Source organism: Leucoraja erinacea, chromosome 5 (genome assembly GCF_028641065.1).
Source record: "Leucoraja erinacea ecotype New England chromosome 5, Leri_hhj_1, whole genome shotgun sequence".
NCBI lineage: Eukaryota > Metazoa > Chordata > Chondrichthyes > Rajiformes > Rajidae > Leucoraja > Leucoraja erinaceus.
The window spans coordinates 81,761,645-81,784,238 of NC_073381.1; the positions used below are offsets into that span (position 1 = coordinate 81,761,645).

The 22,594-nt window shown below is 40.7% G+C and overlaps 1 protein-coding gene across 1 annotated transcript in view; it reads left to right on the forward strand.

Moving 5' to 3' along the window:
- The window catches only part of lca5 (lebercilin LCA5), a 54,108-nt gene that overhangs the window by 3,275 nt on the left and 28,239 nt on the right, over window positions 1-22,594 (forward strand). The window contains exons 2-6 of the mRNA XM_055636080.1: window positions 1,628-1,990; window positions 9,885-10,408; window positions 15,755-15,892; window positions 16,778-16,874; window positions 21,348-21,475. Of these exons, the coding sequence (XP_055492055.1) occupies window positions 1,628-1,990; window positions 9,885-10,408; window positions 15,755-15,892; window positions 16,778-16,874; window positions 21,348-21,475 (1,250 nt within the window). The remainder of the gene's footprint in view (window positions 1-1,627; window positions 1,991-9,884; window positions 10,409-15,754; window positions 15,893-16,777; window positions 16,875-21,347; window positions 21,476-22,594) is intronic.

Here is a 22,594-nt window from a genome sequence, read left to right on the forward strand (position 1 = left end):
AAAATATATTGTGAGCTTTGCCTGGCTCTATCTCCCAGAAACAGCAAGGTGTTGAGCAGTAAATCTATTGCAGTGAAGTTGAGTGAGGGATTGATATTGGGAAAACACTGGTAGATAACATCGATACCCTGCTTTGAAACTATGGCAAGGTATTATTCACCTTGACCTTTGAGAACAAGTTAGATTTTGATTAAAGGCCTCTTCCAAAATAAGACGCCTTTAAACAATCTGGGTAGCAGGGTGTAAATTGGTTGTTGAATTTACCATGTTGCAGAAGTGACTACATACTTCACTGTGCTGCTTGATTGGTTGTGAAGTACTGAATGAGATGAGCTATATCAATCAAAGATCTTATACTATAAGATCTTTGATATCAATGAAGCTTTCCCTCTAATCTTTTACGAGCATTTCCATGACGGTTGTTGTTGGAAGACCAATGTTGTCTTTAAGAGGGAACATGATGTAGCTGTTGTGACGGTTGTCAGTATTTCAGTTGGGTTCGAGGGCAACGATCCGTTCATTCTAGACAGCTCGGAGAAAAGAAGGAGAAATATGTCAAAAGCATCACGGTTTCCTGTCAAGTCATGAATGTGTCTTCATTTGAATTTGTCGTTGGAGCATGAGGGAAATGCTCGCGAGAAAATGACTCCCCGATGAGCTTCCTGGGATCCATGCCGTCCGTAAAGACAGTATTCCATCCCAGTACCCATTTCATAATTTTCCTGCAAATTCATCTCTTTCACACATGTCCATCAACTCCCTAGGATTTTTTTTCTCATTTAACATTCATTAAGGAATAATTTACTGTAAACAATTAGCCAATCTGCATGTCATTGCGATGGAACCCGAGAGGAAACATGCAGTCACAGAAATAATATACTAACTGCTTATAAGCACAGGAGTCAGATCAACCTTGATCCCTGGGGTCAAGAATGTTTTATATCCCAGAACAGTGAAATAAAATTCTTCCTTGGAGCAGCACAACAGATATGTAGACATTGTACTCTGTAAGTACAAAGTCACCAAGTTTGTAGTCCAGACCTTATTTGTAGCTTGTAGTGTTTAATAGCGTCATGGTTGTTGGCGAGAAGCTGCTCCTGAACCTGGACATCAACAGGAGCACCATATGCCCCAACAGACCCAACAAACCAGATAGTTTAAAATTTTGCTGATTGTTTGCTTTCTGTGACCTAAATAAATATTATAGACTTGAAAAGTGGTTATAATTTAATTTATGATATCACTTATTTAGATGGTAAGTTGATTTCACACAACAGTTTTTCAATTTGCTTGATATTTTTTCTTTGGAAGCAGGGGATGGGGTCTATACTCTATTGATGACAGATGGCACAATGGGCTAAGTGTTCGGCTGGCGCCCGGAAGGTAGCCGGTTCGAATCCCGCTTGGAGTGCATACTGTCGTTGTGTCCTTGGGGCAAGACACTTCACCCACCTTTGCCTGTGTGTAAATGTAATGTAATTATGTGAAGCACTTTGGGGTCAATGCAAGTTGACTAAAAATGTGCTATATAAATAAGATTATTATATTATTATTATTGAAGTGTCCTGAGATTTATTAAGAGGTTATATGTTCTATTTCCTATTTTATTTTTATTATTTAACTATAGAATCAAGGCAAAAACTGTCTCGGACTAGCATGGATTCCCAAAATGGATACTGTGATGAAGGCAATGCAGTAGATTCAGAAGCTGAAAGAAGTCTACGCTCTGGAGCAAGCACACAAAGAAATGGCAATAAAGAAAACAAAAGCAAACAAGCTCAGCGTAGTGGCCGTGCTATGGGAGATCAAGAGAAGACTAATAAAAACATAGACTATGACAAGAATAGTGACTCCTATTATTCCGATGACTATGATAATTTGTCATACATATCTGATCCTCATTGCTCGGAAAACTCCAGATCTAGAACACCCAGTCCAAGAGGAAAGGGTCAAGTAAAACAAAAGGTTTGCAGTTCTATATATGATCGAGGTAAGTGTGTTTATTTTATTTGTAACTGTTGACTTGAAATCGTTTTTGAGAAGGAAACCAAAAATCTCAGCAGATAATTCACCCTGAAGAACATATGACACTGCAATCCAAAACACACATTTTAAATTCATGGCTAATTTCCGTACTGTGAGATATTTCTGTTTGCATCAAACCAGCATTTACTTGAGATAAAAGCACAAGATTAATTAAATTCCAATTGGACATGACATTTTTGGATAATGGGTAACACTCACAATTGCATCAGTAGTTTGGTGTTGGCTCAGACCCCATTCTTGCCTCTTTCACTATACAGGTGCACAACCTTTTATCCGAAAGCCTTGGGACCAGACACTTTTCGTAATTCAGAATTTTTCGGCTTTCGGAATGGAAGATTTTTAGCGTAGATTTTAACGGCTGGCTCAGTGGTAGAGTGCTCGGCTCATATCCGCAAGGTCGCGAGTTTGCGCCTAGATCCCGGCAGTTACTCGATTGCGAGTTTGAGTCTTCAATGTAGTTTTTTCTTGCAGAATAGGAGAGAATAGGGAGGGTTAGGCTGGGATCATTCTCTGCGAGATAATCTTAGTGCGGGAGACAAGTGTAGGAGAGGTGTACTGACTGTGTGGGCAGAACTTTGGAAGTGTTTGCCCACCATTCTCAAAAGCCGCTGTGTCTCCCTGTCCCTCCAACTCCAGAGGAATCCGCTGCCCGATGGGCCGCTACGGCGACGTGGCAGTTCGCCCACAGCCCGAGCTGCGCCCCCTCATCCGCAACCCGGGTTCCTCTGGAGTTGGAGCGGGGCTGGGCTAGAGTTGCTGCTGGCTGTGAGTCTCTCGGATCTCCGTGCTTGCAGTCGGTGTCCAGTTGGTCCTGACGTCTCCGGTCACCCCTCTGGACTGGAGCTGAGACTGGGAACTGTACCGCCCTTGCCCCCTCCCTCTGCAACTGCAAACAACCCCACAGTTCCCAGTCTCAGCTCCTGTACAGGGGGGTAGCCGGAGACGTCACAGCCCGAGCTGCGCCCCCTCATCCGCAACCTCAAGACCAAGACGTACCTTTCACACCATCAGCTTCGGTCCCTACGGGGAGCGTGTTCCTCTGGAATTGGAATGGGGCTGGGCTGCTGCTGGCTGTGGGTCTCTGGGATCTCCGTGCTTGCAGTGGGCCTGGGGGCCGGTGTCCCGTTGGTCCTGACGTCTCCAGTGACTGGCACTAGCTCCGACGTGAAGACAGTGCAAAACCCCCGCACCGGTGCAATGGGCGGGGAGCTGGAGAGGGGAGGGAAGGGGTCACACACATGGCTGGGAAGCAGAGGGGTGTAGGTGGGGTGAAACTTAAGGGAGCGACAATTTGCTGCTGCCTGCCCGCTGAGTTAAAAAGTTCTCATGCAAGACTCACGATACACTGTGTATCGTGAGTCTACCGTGGGAACTTTTTAACTCAGCAGGCAGGCAGCAGCAGATTGTCAATTATTAACCCTCCCGCGCAATATACCCTCACCTTCTCTTTTATGAATGGGGATTTAGTTCCCCTTTCTTCGAGGACCGACCGGAGATTCCGCTGTCACCTCTGCGGGCCGCCCTCAGTGAACGTTTTCAAGGACCTTTCTTCAAGGACTGAAAAAATGTCCGCTATTCGGAGGTTTTCGTTATTTGGAACTTCGGATAAAAGGTTGTGCACCTGTATAATCTAGGAGCACTAGTACTGAATCGAGTGTTTGCTGTATTGTCCAAATTGCTGCCTCTTGGATGGGTCATTAAACCAAAGACCCAGCTATTGGCCACACTCTTGTCTGAATAAGTATGTTGTGCATTCAAGCTCCACTCTAAGGTAGAGCTCAAACAGATAGGCTATTTCCCCAGTGTACTAATGCCGCACAATTGTAAATGTTATCTGGATGCCAAAATGTTAGGTCAAGGCACTTGGATGTAAAATAAGTTTAGAGTCTTTATGAAAATTTGTCCAATATTCATACTTTAACCACAGTTTTGAAACCAAGTTTTCTGATTATTTGACTCAATGTTGTTTGTGGTACTTAGGTGTAACACACGTTTATTCCAATGCTTCGACATTACACTGGCCCTGTCCATCAAAAAATGAATAATTAATTGCCATGTCGTTGTCTAAAAATATCACGTGCGTAATAAGTCAAGTCAATTTTATTTCTATAGCACATTTAAAAACAACTCTTGTTGACCAAAGTGCTTTACATTGGTGCAGGTACTAACGTGCTACAAACAGTGGTACATAGATCAACCATACATTCATAGATACAAACATGCAACGCTCCCTCAGAGGACCTCAAGAAAGGCTTGAGAGTAGAAATAAGTTTTAAGTCTAGACTTAAAAGAGTCGATGGAGGGGGCAGTTCTGATGGGAAGAGGGATGCTGTTCCATAGTCTAGGAGCTTCAAGCGGTCGCCCCTGAGCTTATGCCTAGACTGCAGGATGGTCAGTAACCCCAAGTCGGCAGATCTGAGGGACCTGGAGGTGGTATGGTGGGTAAGCAGATTTTTTATGTAGGTTGGGGCATACATACTTCGTATACATAAAGAAGGAGCTTGAAATTGATTTGGAACTGCACAGGGAGCCAGTGGAGAGAGACCAGAATCAGGGTGATGTGGTCCCATTTTCGGGTGCCCGTCAGGAGTCTAGCTGCGGCGTTGTGGACCAATTGCAGGCAGGACAGGGATGATTGGCTGATCCCAGTGTAAAGGGAGTTGCAGTAATCAAGGCAGGAGGACATAAATGAGTGGATGATCTTTTCGAGGTCATCAAATTGGAGGAATTGTTTTATTTTAGCTATCGTCCGAAGCTGGAAGAAGCTGTTTTTACCACGGCATTGATTTGTTTGTCAAATTTCAACGCAGAATCAAATATCACGCCAAGGCTTTTGACGTGAGGTTTGAGTAATGGGGTAAGGCTTTCAAGTCTGCCTGCTATCGTTTTGATTGAGTCCGAGTAATACCTCTAAATTCCTCTAAATTCTTTCACTTTAGTTAACAAAACAATTGTCTATGAGTTCCAGAAGAATTCTGTTTATAAAATTTATTCAAATATGTTATTTATATGTTGATAATCTTAATGTATTATATATATATTTTTTCTCAATATTTGCAAAATTGTTACTGGGAGCCATTGTTTACTGTGTAAGCTGAAACAGTTCATCAGTTGTAATGCATCATCAATTTAAAAAAAACATTAAAGCATATTTCATTTTGCAAACAGGATAGCAGGAGCAATGCGAATATTTCATTCTTCTCTCTGGACTGTTTGAATAATTCACAGGTTTCACTGTTAATTGGATTTGTGTCAGGAAGTGTAACAAGATAACTTTTCCTTCACTCTGCTGAAATAACAAAAGCAGGCCATTTTCAGGATTATTACATCATAACCTCTCAAGAGAGTTAGATTTAGCTCTTAGGGCTAAAGGAATTAAGGGATATGGGGGGGGAAAGCAGTAATTTTGCCAGACAAGCTGGGCAGTCTGCTCTGGGAACCATGCCACATGATCCATGGAGTAATTTCCCTGCACACCATTGCCACTCACCTGGGGACAGGTAGAACCTCAGCAGGTAGTGACACTTGGTGCCCACGTGCATTGGCTCTACGCTCCACCTGATGCAGCCACACACGAAGGTGACCATCAGGGTGAGGGCGACATTGGGCACACTTTCACCCCCATTGTCTGCCGACTTGTACATTGCGACCGTCGCACCCAGTCCATCCTCAACCCCCAGATGAGCTGGAAGACGGCCCAGGTGATCCTTGTGGCGTAGGAGGGAGGGACATGCCACACTTGTGCCAAGTACAGCAGCCCTGAGAGCACCTCACATCTGATGATCAAATTTTTTCCCGTTATGGAGTTGCTTCCACAGCTCCAGTTTCTTCCCCATCTTGGCTATCCGCTCCAGCCAATTCTTGTCACGCACTTCAGCCCCCCCGAAGCAGTTCCCCAGCACCCACAAGATGTGAGGCTTGATGGTGAAGGGGACAGAAGATCGGTCGGGCCAGTTGCCAAAGAGCATGGCCTCGCTCTTCCTGCGGTTCACCCTGGCTCCCGTGGCCGACTCAAACTGGATCCGACAGACGCTAATCAATCTACGGACCGACCCTGGACCTGAGCAGAAGACGGCGACATCGTCCAGAGTACAGGGAGGTTTTGACCTGAATGTCTATCTACATGGTGTCATGTTTTTGCTCTCGGTTTTGAGGCTTTTCAACAGTCCTTCCATAAGCTCAGGTACTGTTCGATTCACCTCTACCCCATTGCAGGCATTGGACTTTGTAAATGGAACTGATGCGTTACAATGCTGAGAACTATATTCTACACATTGCATCTTCTCCTTTGCTCTATGTATTGTACTTGAGTTTGACTTGATTGTGTTTATGTAAAATATTATCTGCTCTGATTGGATAGTATGCAAAAACAAAGCTTTTTATTGTATCTCAGTATACGTGACAATAATAAATTTAAACCTGAACTATTCTAGAATCCGCTACCCCCATTGCTATATCTTTCAAAGTTTGACTTGATTGTATTTATGTATCAATTTAAAAGCTTTATTTATCAAAATCAATTTATTTTACTGGGAAGTTTTTTGTTTTCTGCATACAGTAAATTTTATATAATTATACAGTATACATAATTATTCTCTCACATTCTTATTCACCATTATAAATTTGCCAGTTCCCGTAAATGGATACCTATATTTGTCTACATTAGTTTTTTTTTATATCAAACTCAAAAGTTTCTAAATAGCAGGAGAGGGGGGAAGCTCAAAGCTATTTTCTCAAGATCCATTGAGATGGGTAATTTAAAAAAAAAAGCAATTGTAACGTGATAATTAATTCCATGGAAAGATCAGTAGGAACCAAATAGCAATCAACCAAGTGACCTTATTCATTGCACTCTTTATGATTATACAGATACAAGAGACTGCAGATGCTGGAGTTTTGAGCAAAAGTAATGTGCTTAAGGAACTCCGCAGTTTTCATGCTGTGTAACTTGAATCCTAAGAAGGGTCCCAACCCGAAAGATTGTCTGTCTATTTGCCGCCACTGATGCTGTATGACTCACTGAACTCTTCCAGCATATTGTGTCTGTTCATGTATTGTATACTCGCTCCAATTCGCATAAATAAAGTACTTGATGATAAGTTGTTGAAAATAAATGTGGGGTAATGTGAAGTAGATAGGTCTACTTATGTATATGCTCCAAATAATATTTGTCAGGTATTCTATAGGTCCTAAAAATAGCAAAATAATCTGGTTTACAAGTTCATGTCCTAAGGGAAGAGTTAGGCCATTCGGCCCATCAACTCTACTCCGCCATTCAGCTGAATTATCTCTTCCTCTCATCCGCATTCTCCTGCCTTCTCCCCCACTGACACCCTTACTAATCAAGAATCCCTTGATCTCCACCTTAAAAATATCAACTGATGGCCTCCACAGCCGTCTGTGACAATGAATTCCACAGATTCACTATCCTCTGACTAAAGAAATTCCTCTTCAACTCCTTTCTAAAGATACGTCCTTTTATTCTGAGGCTATGGTCTCTGGTCCTGGACTCTCCCATATTCACTCTATCCAGGCCTCTCATTATTCGGTAATGTTCTATGAGGTTCCCCCACCTCATCCTTCTAAACTCCAGCGAGTACAGGCCCAGTGCCTTCAAATGCTCGTCATATGTTAACTCAATTAAATGCAGGTTCTCAGACATTTGCTTGAGAGGCATAATTCATTAAAAATTCTGTATGCGCACACATTTTAACCCTTATGTTTCTGCTCATTCTGGCAGTTTCTGCTACGCATAACAAAATCTACACAGTGAACTACAATGTTCTCAGTGGAAGGTTGACAAAAATGCTGGAGAAACTGCGGGTGAGGCAGCATCTATGGAGCGAAGGAAATAGGCAACGTTTCGGGTTGAGACCCTTTTTCAGACCTGCTCGACCAGAAACGTTGACAGTGCATGTTAGAGCAAAAAGAGTAACTGCATTTCAAAAGTATTTCAACTGCTTTAAATTGTGTTCAGTAATCATTGTGTCATGAAGATCCTTTGTGAATGATCATTTTACTGTTTAGTTTTTTTTTCTGATTGACAGAGTTTGTTATGACTAAGTCCTCGGCTTTATTTTCCTCTTTACCTGCTTTTTTTAGAGGTGAGCCATTAGTGTTACAACAGACATTGCCCCAAGTTATTCTCTCTTAGTCCAATGTTCCATCGACTGTGGCAGCCTCGCCAGCAGCAGTCCGTCCTTTCACCCTTTTTGTTATTTTTAGTGTGTCTAAATGTATGTTCTTAAAGGTTTCTAAGTTCTTTATGTGTGTGGGGGGGGACCGTTTCTCAGTCACTTCCTGGTCGGAGATGTGTCTTTTCTCCATGTCATTAATGTGTTAGGAGACACAGGAAGAGGACATAAAAAAACAGTACCAGAGAAGGCATACATGATGAACTCAAAACAAAAGAGCTGTTTAAATTGTGGATTGTATTTTAAATACTTAATTAACAAAGTAATAATCTTGCGCAGGATAGGTTTGGAAAATGGACTGTTGAAGTATTTTCCTGGAAATAGTTTCCCAGTTAATTTGTATGAATTCTAGGAATGTTACAGCATTTGGATTGTAATGAAGGCTGCAGATATTTATATGTAAGTTTATTTTGTTTGTAATTATCTTTCCCAGTGGAGCGGTCAGTTTATATGGTCATTTTGGATTATTCTCCCATTTCCATTGATTGGCTTTATAGTAGTCCTTTGCCAGCTGTTTCTGCATACCAAAAGGTTTTATGTCTGTGAACAGCATTGATACATCCAATTTATCAGAAAGACTAATAGATAACAAGAGGTTAAATTGATTTTTTGTCCTTTTTTATTTTCTCAATTCTATTTAATTTATTCCCACCCAGTCTGGTAATGCTGGGGTTAATTACAGCACTTCCATTGCCTCTGATCTTAAATGACTTCATTTATCAGTTTTTCGAGTTCCATATGTTTACTGTCTAGATTTATTTTTTTATCTTCCGGTTTAGCAAACTTGAGAAATATTTTTAGTAACAATTTCTTCATTTTGCATTTGATATCATTTGTGGGCTCCTTGTCGGCATAATATGTTAGAAAGGCTGAATCACCGGATTACTGTGGTAGAACTGTTAGACCTTCCTGAGCAAAAATGCAATGTAATGGAACAATGATTAGTGGAGATTTGCTTTAGGTGACGTAAGTACGTTTCGTCTTACTGAAACCATGACATATATTGTTTACATTTGAGCACATTTCCTTGTAAAAATTAGCGATGTTAATTATTCAAGTCTTTTACATGGCTGAATAATTGCAGTCAATACGTAGTAAACATCACATCAGCATTGAGCTGCAGGACCTTCAGCATTTTTGATAAGAGCTCTGTCATTTCCTTTTACTTGTGATACATCCATTCCTCTGCAATAAGAATAAGACTGATAAATAATCTTGAAGATTTCTTTCTTGTCATTACAGTATCAATTTAATCTGATTTGTTTATTGTGTATGTGCATAATTTTTCAATATGGGAATGCAATGTAGCCTCGATTAAGTCACATACTTTTTGTAAAAATATTGACTAAATGTCAAATAGTACTGTGCTAATTTTTACCTATTTTTAGCTGAAAATATTTAACAATTCTAATAAGATCACCTGCTCCTATCTGATTTTTTTTTTTTCAATTTGCTGCAAGATTTTTGCTTCCTTGTGTTAGCTTTAAGGTTATGGTGATGTTTCGGTCTCTGGATAGTTCTCTTGCATGTTTATTTGTGGTAACTGACGTGGATGTTTCAGTATTTATTGTCTGTTTTAATTAGGTTTTTGTCTTGATCTTTAAGCAATATCAATTTAACAATATATTTTATTGTCCTTTTAAGCTATTGGGAAACCTGGTGCCAGGCAACCAGTAAACCATGGGAGTCGTCAATCCCGGACTCGGAAATTAAACAAAGAGCCTGTTTATAAAGACATAGACTTGGTGACTAAACGCATGTTATCTGCCAGGCTGCTGAAAATTAATGAGCTCCGAAATGAGGTTACAGAATTACAGGTTAAACTGGAGGATTTGCAGAAGGAAAATAAAATACTAAAGTGTCTTCAGTACAGGCAAGAGAAAGCTCTTAGTAAGTTTGATGATACAGAGAATGAGATCTCATTGCTCTTATCTCGACACAATAATGAAATTCGTCTACTTCGAGAAAGACTTCGAAAATCGCAGGAGAAAGAGAGAACAATGGAGAAACAATTGAAAGACACTGAGGATGAACTTCATCGAACAAAAAGCTCTCTGCTGAAATTAAAGAAACTTTCAGAGGACAAACATTTGATAGAGCGAGATGAACTGGCTCAGAAACTTGCTAAAGCTGAAATCAAAATGGAAGGCAGTGAAAAAAGAATTAAGGTAATGCTTGTATGAGAAAATCCCCTAGCTTTGTCTACTCTTTTTACACATTCTCAATTTAATTTCCTATAATTTCCCTGTAATTAATTAATTTATCACAATAATACTGCGTTATTAATTTGTTCAAGCAGTTTTAATTTAGACTTGTTAAGTGAGTTAGCCTCATCAGAAACCTTTCTAAAGATTATCCAAAACATGAATATTGTGATACAGCTGTAATATAACTTATTGTCATTCAAAATTCTTCAATGCCATGTACAGTAAAACTCCTGTAATTCAGCGTGCCCGGGAGTTTGGTTGTGCAAATCTGGCATATTTTCTGGACTGTTGGACGATTGTTTCTATTACTAGACCAACACACATTTAATTAACTTTTATTTTAAATGTTGCATCATATTATAATATATTTTCGAATGAACTAGTTAAGTCTAAAGTGATCATAGGAAGCCACAATCCTAATCATCTGTGGACTATCTACCGTATGTTGAGTCTAGAATACTGTTTTGACAAGAAATACTGTTAATCTAAAAGATATTATATTTATAGTTTCAATCATTAGTCTAATTTAGAGACACAACATGGATACAGGCCCTTTGGCCCACCAAAACCACATCGACCAGTGATCACCCATGCACAAGTTCTATCCAACATACTAGGCGTAATTTACGGAACCAATTAACCTACAAGTGAGCAAGTCTTTCAAATGTGGGAGGAAAACGGAGCACCTGGAGAAAACCCAAGTTGGAATTAACTTAAACTGGAGGGGGACCAACATCCTAGCGGGAAGGTTTGCTAATGCTACACAGGAAGGTTTAAACTAGATTGTCGGGGGTTGGGATCTCGTGCAGGACAGAGGTACTGGAGAGGCTAGAAGTTGGAATGGAGGGTGGTGTGGGATAGGTTAGTGGACAGAATCGGCAGGTGAAAGTTGGAGAGCGAGGAAGGAGGGTTGGTTTCAACTGCACGTATTTTAATGCAAGGGGCCTGGCGGGTAAGGAAGATGAGCTTAGGGCATGGATAGGTATGAGCGACTGGGATACAGTAGCGATGACTGAAACCTGCTTAATGGGGGGCAAGACTGGCAGCTCAATGTTCCGGGGTACAGGAGCTTCAGGAGTTGCATTATTAAGGAGGATGTCACAGCTGTGTTCAGAGGTGGCATTACGGATGGTTCGTCTAGTGAGGCTATATGGGTGGAACTGAGGAACAAGAAAGGGATGATCACCTTGTTGGGGGTGTACTACAGACCCCTGAATAAATGGGAATTAGAAGGACAAATGTGCCAGGAGATTGCAGACAGCTGCAGGTCAAATAAGGTTGTTGTAGTAAGGGTTTTTAACTTTCCCAATATAGACTGGGGAAATCATAGTGTGAAGGGTTTAGATGAGGCCCCCACACGTGAGAGGGCATCGCTGGATCTAGTATTGGGAAATTGGGAGGGGAAAGTTAATGACATGTTTGTGGAGAGAGTGGGACCTCTCAGGAATCAAAGCGGTCACCTCTGTGTGCAGCCACAGGAGATGGGCAAGTTTGCTGATGAGACAAAAGTTAGTGGTTTTTACAGATAATGAAGATGGTTGTGAAAGATTTCAGCAGGATCTGGATCGATTGGCCAGGTGGGCAGAGGAATGGTTGATGGAATTTAATACAGAGCAGTGTGAGGTGTTGCATTTTGGGACGTCAAACAAGGGCAGGACCTACACTGGAAATGACGGGCCTCTGGGTAGTGTAGAGCAGAGGGATTTAGGAGTACAGGTGCATGGTTCCTTGAAGGTCGAGTCGCGGGTAGATAAGGTGGTCAAAAAGGCTTTTGGCACTTTGGCCTTCATCAGTCAGAGTATTGAGTATAGAAGTTGGGAGGTCATGTTGCAGTTGCATAAGACGTTGGTGAGACCGCATTTCGAATATCGTGTTCAGTTCTGGGCACCATGTTATAGGAAAGATATTGTTAAGTGACTGGTAGACAAAATTGCTGGCGAAACTCAGCGGGTGAGGCAGCATCTATGGAGAGAAGGAAAAGGTGACGTTTCGGGTCGAGACCCTTCTTTAGACTGAAGTCAATGTTCATACCGCTGGTAGGGCCGGATTTACGTATAAGCTTCACAAGCTTAAGCTTAGGGCCTCGAGATCTAAGGGGTCCTCGGCAGGGCTGGATTTACCTATAGGCTTCATAGGCTGAAGCCTAGGGCCTCAAAATCTAGGGGACCTCTGGCCAAGGTGTTTTTTTCCCAGAGTAAAAAAAATCCTGAGAAGAAAAAAAATGGAGCGCTATCAGCTGGAAATTACCCGAAATTCTGGTTCCAGCCCGCTGGAAGTTTTGGGGGGAAAATTGCGACCATCGCAGTTGGGGGAAGCTAGTGACGCAGTAGCGTCGCAAAATGACGCTGTCTCTCCGCAAGTGCGCAGTGGGCCCTGGCGGGTTCAGATCTTCATTTGCACTCCACGCAATCACCTCGATGTCTACCAAAGATCCTGGGTGTCTACTCCAGATAAGTAGTGGAATATTGCGTTGCGGGTGTGCCCGTTTCTCCGGGCTGGGGTGGAGGGGGGGGGCTGCGGTATCTGCGGCGCGGAGTCGGAGCCTCGCTGCATGGGAGGGGGAGGGGGAGGGAGGGGGGGGGGATGTGAGAGGGGGAAAGGGGGGGTTGAGGCAGAGGGGGGGGAGGAGGAGGGGGGGGGAGGGAAAGGGGATTAACTTTAGTGAGATTGCAAAATTAAGGTAGGTTTTGGAGCAATTATATTTTCTCCTCCATATGAATAATATCAAACAATTGGAACTGCTTTCTTTTCCTTGATAATAATACTGAAAAATATGTATTCCATAGTTTGCGACTTTCATTTTGCATCATATTTTTAATGTGCACACACTAACACAGTCGAACAGTAACAGGCAATCAAATCAACACACAAAACATTTTCTAAAAAAAAGTTTTATTTACTGCAAAAACTTACAGTATTTTATTTGCAGTGTTTGCATGCTCCTTTATAACATTTTACATAACATTTAACAGTACTACTTGATTATTAAAACAAGGACTGCTTCAATTCTTGATTTAAAAAAAATGTATACAACAATGACCTTAATCATCCCATTCCAACCACTCTCAACTAAAATTATTTCTGAAATATTGGTCATAAATGTCATGCAAAAATGCTCCAAAATAAGGCTCAGAATGGACCAGAGAACATCTAAAACCCCAGAGCTTCCTAGGCCCATAAGCAGGCCCTGGATCCCGGCTGCAAGGGTCTTTGATATGTGATATGCACTGCGTGCACTTATTTCACATACATTTTTTGTAATCCTGCCATGCCTCCCCCCTTTTTGAAAAGCTTCGCACGTGCCTGGTGTATAATATTTTTGACACTGTCATAGGCCTTTCTTACATATGTTGTCACAACGCACTGTAGTCTCTAAACAACACTTCAGTAATTTTCCTTGCCCTCCATTTCGTTGTCTCTGTACTGCACACTGACAGTGACAATTAAAGTTGAATCTGAATCTGAATTTCAGAATAATAGTATTTTAAGCCGATAACTCGACACTAGCACTGGCAATAAATAAAAGGCGCAGCTTTCCAGCCCTTATCTCATTGGCCATGCTCGGCTGCACATCGGTGTCAATCTGGTGGACTCTTCCATCTCCTCTCGTCGTGGTGGTGGGGGATTGGGAGGGGCCTCACAAGTTGAAAAGCCTAGGATCTGTCGTCTTCTAAATCCGGCCCTGACCGCTGGGGTGTAAACTACCCAAGTGAAATATGAGGTTCTGTTCCTCCAATTTGCACTGGGCCTTACTCTGGCAATGTAGGAGGCCTAGGCCAGAAAGGTCAAATTCAGAATGGATGGGGGAGTTGAAGTGCTGATCCACTCGGAGATCAGGTTGGTTATTGCGAACTAAGCGGAGGTGTTAGGCGAAGCGATCGCCAAGCCTGTGCTCAGCACAAGCGCAACCGGTGGAGGTGGTGGATGGCGGGTCGCTACGGGGCGGGTCTCTCTGTCTCTGTCTCTGCCTCTCTGCCTGCCTCTCTCTGTCTCTGTGTCTCTCTCTGCCAGGAAGTCCCTCAGATCTGAACCACACAGTGCATTGTGGACAGGCGAAGATGGAGGCTCCCCGGTCCACATTACCTCCTTGAAGGAGTTTCATATCTTCCTTTCTACTGACTAAACCAAACCCATGGTCCTGTCCCGCCAGCCTTTTTTCAAAATTTAGCAACTCAAAATGGGGGTCTTTCGACGCAGGTGCTTCTTCATTGTCGGGAAATACGCTAATTGTCCCGATTCTGTTCTGATCTTCAGTTCTGTGATCTTTTAAACTGTTACAATGAGACCAACAAAGGGTCTCAGTCATGAAATATTGACTCTTTCTGTAGATCCGGTCTAATCTGTTGTTTCCAATATTTTCTGTTTTTTATTTCAAATTGTCAGTATCTGTGGTTGTCTTTTAATTCATGGATCCATTAACTAAATTCCAGCCTATGTGATCTATACCCTGTAAATTAATTACTAAAAATATTCTAATTCTGATGGAGTCCAACCAAATAGTGTAGTTCTTTCTGCTGAAATGTTGGTGATATTGTCCCAAGGAAAAGAATCCTGCTTTCTCACATTTAGTCATGCATTCATATTCCTACTTGGCCTACTCCCACATCAATTTTCTTATAGCCAGCCAATGATCCAGATATTATAAGCCTTATGCTCCTGTATAATTTTGCTCCAGGCTCCTGATATTTTTTCAGAACGATCACTTTCTCACTGTTTCCAGTGTTGTTCTTCCCAGAATAGATCGCAACAACTGGATCCTTTCTTTGCAATATAATTTCAATCTGACTGAAATTCTTTCCTGCCCTGTCATGTATCATACATGCATATACATTGGCCTCTTGATCCTGTTGAAATTTCAGACAAAAATCTTTACAATCAGTGAATTTCTACATTCTGAAATTCAATTCAGTGTTAACTGAATATAATTTTAAAACTCTTAATTCAGGATTGGATTGTTTTCTGATTTCATTTCTCCTTTTTTGCTGAACCAGAAGCCATGAATGGCCTGTTATTTCAAATTTCTTTGATAATGGATGTCAATAAACAGCTGAATCCATGGATGAAATATTTTTATTTATAGAGCACATGAAGGATGTGGGCCACCCAGAAAAGACGTAGCAATTGACCCAAAGTCAGTTTTGTGAGATAGTAGATTACGATTAAATACATATCCTGTCACAGATTTAACCCATGCTTTTAGTGGTCCAGAAGAAGCATGTTTATAAATTTATTTCAAAGGATGTTTATAAATTTGTAGACATAATGGAATAATCGGATAATTTTAATGTTCTTATTTCTCAAAATAAGGATCTGGAGAGAAATTTGGAGCTGACCAACAACAGCTTCCTGAGACAAGTTACTTCTGAGCGCAAAAAGACACAAGAGGCACAGGAAGATGTTCGCAATCTCCAGGAGGAAATTCAACGCCTTGGTCAAAAATTAAAAGTATTTCACCACTTTATAGTTTTGACAAATAAGTAATAGATCTTTCAGCCAAAAAGCAGCAATATACAGGTTATTTTTTAGATATAAAAAAAATTAAATTACTTCTGCAAAGTTAATCGTCAATTTAGAATAGATTTAATATAACTACAGGGTACTATATATATTGCTAACAAAGTTACAACTATTTTTGCATTGATAAGCATCACTGCATCATTTAATTTTCAAAGTCACAATACAGATTATGGCCCATAATTGAATTTTGTTTTGTTCTTTGTTACCATTTATCACACCAAGATTTACCATAAGGCTTTGAAAACATTCCTGATTAATCAGGCCGGGTAGAAATAAAGATGTTTCTGGAATTGTTAAAAGGCCTATTGTCAAATATCCATCAGAAAAGGAAATTTTATCTCAGAAAATTAAAATCCTCAAGAAGCTCTTATCTTCAATCTCTAATCTTTTAAATAAGAAATAAGATCTGTTTTTCCAACACAAACAAAGTAATGAAATTAATAGAAACAAGATGTCCTCCTTTACTTCTCTATAATGATTTCTGTTATGATTTTGCACTGAATGGTTTAATAATCAATTATTCATCGGCAAGGTAACATAAATGAGCGAAAAAAAAAATTGAAAAAGATGACAGAAAAGCAGTGGATTTGTCCTTGTGCTTCTTTAACATGAAACCAGAACTCCATAATAACTCAATTAGTAAATTTGCTCTCCAGTTCGAGAAATTCTATGTTTGATCTGGATTTAGTTGCACCTAGCCAAGATGGTATTAGGTTCATAATATTTAGTCTCAGGATACTCGGGGTGGGAAGAAATAGGCTGAATTGTTGGTGTTTCTTTAAAAATGATAAAATTATTTTGTATTTTTCAAAGGAGAAGGAAAAAGAGCTTGACGTGAGGAATATTTATGCCAATCGCATACTGAAATCATCACCAAAGAAAGAAATTGAAAACACACCTAAGAGAAAAGGTATCTCTGATTGCTAAAAGTATTGTAGGTTCTGTCAAGGCTAATATTTTTAAAAATGTTTGCATTTTGCAAAAACAGCCTAGAAATTCTGTTATGTATCATTTACACTCTCTGATGGGTTCAGCCTATCCCAGTCTCTGAAAATTACAAAATAATAATTTTCTTGATTTTTTTTAATTTCATGTGATGTTTGGTACATTTATTTAAAGTCAAATAACTGGTGGGGTGGATTGGGTTTAAAACTAAATAAGAGGTGAGAGAGGGAGGTACCTGGTGAAGAGGTTTGAATAATCTACTCCTGGTCATACTTTTGTGCATGTATTGTTTCACGATGTTATCCCCATTGTTCAAAGCCACTGTGTAGAAAGCAAAAAGCAAAATGCTGAATTTTTGCACTCTATTGGATTTTAAATAGGCACAATACTATCCCAAGATTAAAAAAACATAATTGGGTAATTTCACTGTCACTATAATTTGTGACAAAAATTGAGTTGGAGCGTACAATTAATTGAAAATCAAAAGGTACAGACAGAAACATAGACATAGAAGCATAGACAATGGGTGCAAGAGTAGGCCATTTGGCCCTTCGAGCCAGCACTGCCATTCAATATGATCATGGCTGATCATCCAAAATCAGTTCCTGCTTTCCCCCCATATCCCTCGATTCTGTTAGCCCTAAGAGCTATGTAATGGTAAAATTCCGACCTTTCCAGTACCTTGCCATTACTACACAAGTAAGTAGGAGTGATCTTACGCAGACCTAATAGAACAGATCTTCCAGTGTTATTTCCAGTTTAATTGGTTGTTTATTGAAGTAGTTGTACAAACAAAAAAATGAATGTACCAGGCTTTCCTTATTTTGCATGCAAGTTGTAGCTGGCTGCTCTGTCCCTGGTCTATTGTATCAGGTCTTCCTGTCTGAGAATGCTTAGCTGAGAAACAGGCATGGTCTTATGTGTGAATACATCAGATAGTTGAATAGAATCATCTTTGGCCAGACTAGATATTTCCAAACCTGAGATATGATAACTGATCACAGGCTTCACTTGGTTCATGGTACGCAAGAGAATATTTGTCTCTTGTCCGGTAATGTTCAGCCTTCTCATCAAGCTTTCTGTGCAAAAGGTTGATGAATTTCCATGATCCATAAAATGCGTATGTTTGCAACACTGTGTCCCCCTTGTGGCTCTTTATCTGTACTGGTACAATGGGGGAAGATACAGGCTTCATCACCGGCCCCAAAATGCCCACACATACGAGGTGAGAGACCAGCATTACTCACAATTGGCTTCTCATTCTGTTCTGTACATTCTGGCTACTTTTTGTCCTTTTGTTCAAAGTGGAGTATTTCAGGATGATTTTGGCTGCTCACATCACAAGTCAAACGACTCTTGCAGTCTTTGCTCATGTGTCCTCTTTTCAAACATCCAAAGCAGTTCCCTTCTCCTTTAAGAAGTCTATCCTTTGTGTGACCACTTTCATTACAGAACAAACAAAAACCTTGAGAATTGGCAGTAGATACATTTATTTTCATTCCATTTGATGTCAGATTTTCTTGTACTGGTGCTTCTACAGGTATTACAATTGTTGCAAAACTGCTTCCTCTTGGTCTTGACCTTTTTGTTGTCTCAGCAAAAGTAGAGCTTTTGACTTGCAATTGGCCTAGCATCCTGGCTGTTTCCAAAAAGTGGATCTGACAGTATCTTCACTTGTCTCTCCATGAAGTCGACCAGGTCAGAAAATCTAGCTCGATGCTCACAAATTTCCTGTAGCTGACATGCCCTATCCCTCCACTTATCTCTGAGCTTTTAAGGCAATTTTAGAAGGATGGTCTTCATATTGGAAGCAACATTCATTTCCTCCATATAGGTGAGATGTTCCATTGCATTGCAACAACCTCTAAGGAACAGTGAGAACACTTGCAATGCTTTCACATCCTCTGATCTGACCACTGACCAGGCAGATGCCTTGACCATATATGCAGTAGCAATCTTATGTTCATTACCAAAATGTTCTTTAAGCAGATTTTTTGCTCTTTGATAGCCCTGGGCTGGAGGCAAATGTAGGCAGCTGCGGACTAGGTCTTTTGGATGCCCTCTTGTGTGTTGCTCGAGAAAATGCAAGCCATTACTGTCATCATTAGTCTTTCTTTGCACTCCTCTTTCAAATGCCGTGATGAAAACTTCATACTGCAAAAGATCACCCATCATAAACAGGAATGTCTCTTGGTGGTAAAATAGAAGAGAGATTTTGTTGAGCCAGAAGAGCAGTGATGTAATTTTGCCTCTGAATTAGGTTACAGATACCACCTTGATTTCCATAATTTCAGGGGGGGGGGTAGTGTGAACATGCCGATGCACACCCTTTTGCATATGAGTTTACATTTTGCCTTTGAAGAGAGTATTGAATTGGATGGGTCATATCATGGTCTGGTCCATGTTGTTTGTTTTGGTCTAACAACCTGTTGCTGGGAGGAAGATTCAGTTCCCATCAACACATTCTGTCTTTGTTGCACTTGATCAGGTAAGTATTCATCTGCATGTGGATCTAATTTAGCTGATATTTCCTCTTGAGCAGTTCCTTTTCTCAAATTAGAGCTCATCCCATCAGACACTCTGGAGCTGCTTATTGATCCCATGGCCTCAAATACATTGATCTTTGCATTGGTTGCTGCCAGCTCAGTCTCTAGTTCCAGCTGTTTTTCTCTTTTCAATTGTTCTTCTTGTGCCTCAAGCTTATGCCTTTTGTTCAGGGCGGCAACCCATTCCAAAAGAGCAGCCCTTTCTGCTTGAGCTTTAATGCGAGCAGAGGACGTTGAAGATGCACATAATGAGGAACTAGATTTCTGGCTTAATTTAAGTTTTGAGACATTTGAAACACTGTCACCAATGTCATCTCAGTTTATAATACTCTGTTGTTTGGCACTTTCAGCTATGGAGTGTGTAGTTTGCTGTCCAACATCAGATAACCGCACCTTTACATCTTGTATAAAACCATAAAGTTTCTATTCTTTGTTGAAACCACTGATTTTGCCTTTCAAGCTCATTTTCAGGCAGTGGTAACCACCAATGACTCATGGTTTTCTCTGACTTCATCACAGAGCTTGATTAATTGAACCAGGTTAGATTGTACTTCATTTGCATTTTCATTTGATTTCATGAGCTCTCTCAGCATTTCAATTAACTTGTTAGTTTGTTTACATATTGAGCTTCTTGTTTTCTGACACTTTTCAATGAACAATTCCAAGCCTTTGGCAGTGCATTTAATACCCGTACTTTCGTTTTCAGAATCCTATCCAACATCGTTCACTAAGATTCATTGACGCGCAAGCCGTATGCCGACGGCACAATGTTTCAAACAACTGATATTGTTGTGATTCTCAAGGTTAATTCTCCATTATAGTAGCCATTTTCCAATACAGATATATAGCTTCTCCAATAAAGCTTAATGCTGTACGTATCTACTCTCCCTGCGCGTTGGCTTTAAGGGTTTCCAATCTCCATCAGTCAGATTAGCACAGGTGGACACCTTGTCCAGTTAATTGGGGATGGTGGCGTCAGGCTTGTGAAATAAAGTAATCCCTGTTCCGCTTGAATGACTCACAAGCTCCAGTTTCACTCATGGAGCAAGCTCTCACTTAATTGTAATGGCAAATTTCCGACCTTTCCAGTACCTCTTTTCCAGATGCCATTACCTCGCAGGTAAGTAGGAGTGATCTTACGCAGACCTAATAGAACAGATCTTCCAGTTGTTATTTCCAGTTTGTTGTTGCTGTTTATTGAAGCAGTTGTACAAACAAAGAGATGAACGTACCAAGATTTCATTATTTTGCATGCATGTTGTAGCTGGCTGCCCTGTCCCTAGTCTGGTGTGAAATGTATGCTCTCCCTCCCTGTGCCTGCGACTTCCTTTCCCCTATGCCCTTGTATACACACCACCCTATGCATCTAATGACTGCCCCAAGTGTCAAAAATAATACTGCAAGATATATCTAGGCAAAATAATATAATATGCCAACAGTAGCTACTCTAAACATAAATGGCCCCTACAAGCTATATCTAACTATCTCTTGAATAAATCCAGTGAAATGGCCTCCACTGCCTACTATGGACAGAGAATTCCACAGATTCACAAATCTGTGAGTGAAAATGTTTTTCCTCATCTCAGTCATAAATGGCCCTTATTCTTAAACTGTGACCCCTGGTTCTCTTCTCCCTCAACATCGGGAACATTTTTCCTGTACCTAGCCTGTCCGATCCCTTAAGGTTGTTACCATTCTTCAAATAGATTTTTTGAGTAAAAACTCATGTTATTAGTTTTGAATGAACTATTTCCTGTGAGCTGACCCAGAATTGTCTACAGTGAGTGTTTTAAATAAGGTGCAATTAAAATTCCCATCTACAATGACTCAGAAGTTTTGACAAGCACAAATCTGTTTTTAAAAATATGACTATTGTTTTCTGTGTGTTTCAGCAAGATCAGCCAGTAAAGTAAAAGGAGTACAGACCGAAGAGTATTTCTCAGCGTTAGAACTCCCAACTCCATCCCTAATAATTGGTGGTGAGGAAGAAATGATGGTGAAAGGCGACTATTCCCAAGTGGTATGTTTTTAATGCTATTTTGAGTCCTAGAATGATACAGTGTGGGAAACAGGCCCTTTGGCTCAACTTGCCCACACCGGCCAACATGTCCCAGCTACACTAGTCCCTCCTACTTGCACTTGGTCCATATCCTTCCAAACCTGTCCTATCCATGTACCTGTCTAACTGTTTCTTAAACGTTGGGATAGTCCCAGCCTCAACTACCTCCTCTGGCAGCTTGTTCCATACACCCACCACCCTTTGTATGGAAAAAGTTACCCTTCAGATTCCTATTAAATCTTTTCTCCTTCACCTTGAACCTATGTCCTCTGGTCCTCAATTCCCCTACTCTGGGCAAGAGACTCTGTGCATCTACCCAATCTATTCCTCTCATGATTTCATACACCTCTATAAGATCACCCGTCATCCCCTTGCGCTCCAAGGAATAGAGTCCCAGCCTATTCAACCTCTCCCGATTGCTCACACCCTCAAATCCTGGCACAATCCTTGTAAATCTTCTCTGAACCCTTTCAATCTTGACAATAACATGGTGCCCAGAATTGACACAATATTCTAAATGCGGTCTCACCAACATCTTATACAACTGCAACAAGACCTCCCAACTTCTATTCTCTATACTCTGACTGATGAAGGCCAATGTGCCAAAAGCCTCTTTGACCATTTGAAGAAATATAATTGAAGGGAATGGTATCATTTCATTGATACCATTGATTTTGAAATAATCTAATGAAAATCAAAACAACTATAGAAACTGAAAATTTGAAATAAAAATGGAAAATGCAGCCTGGACTCAACAGGCTAGGGTGCTCTGAACAACAGCCTGGACTCAACAGGCTAGGGTGCTCTGAAGAACGATCTTTAAGCTGAAATGTCAATTCTGTTTTTCTGTATCACCCCTGAAGAATTATACATCATCTCCAAAAGATTATGGGACTAAGTTTTCAAAGACTCTGGCCCTCTAATTGAAGTGAAGTAAAGCAGAATGTGAATTATGATTATACTTGGAAAATTCCAACCTTAACTCAGATTGTGTGGCTAGGTTAGCATGAAAATGAAAGTTTAATTACTGGATGACCATCCAGCCAGGATGGCTCATCTGAAAATACACTTTGAATCCCA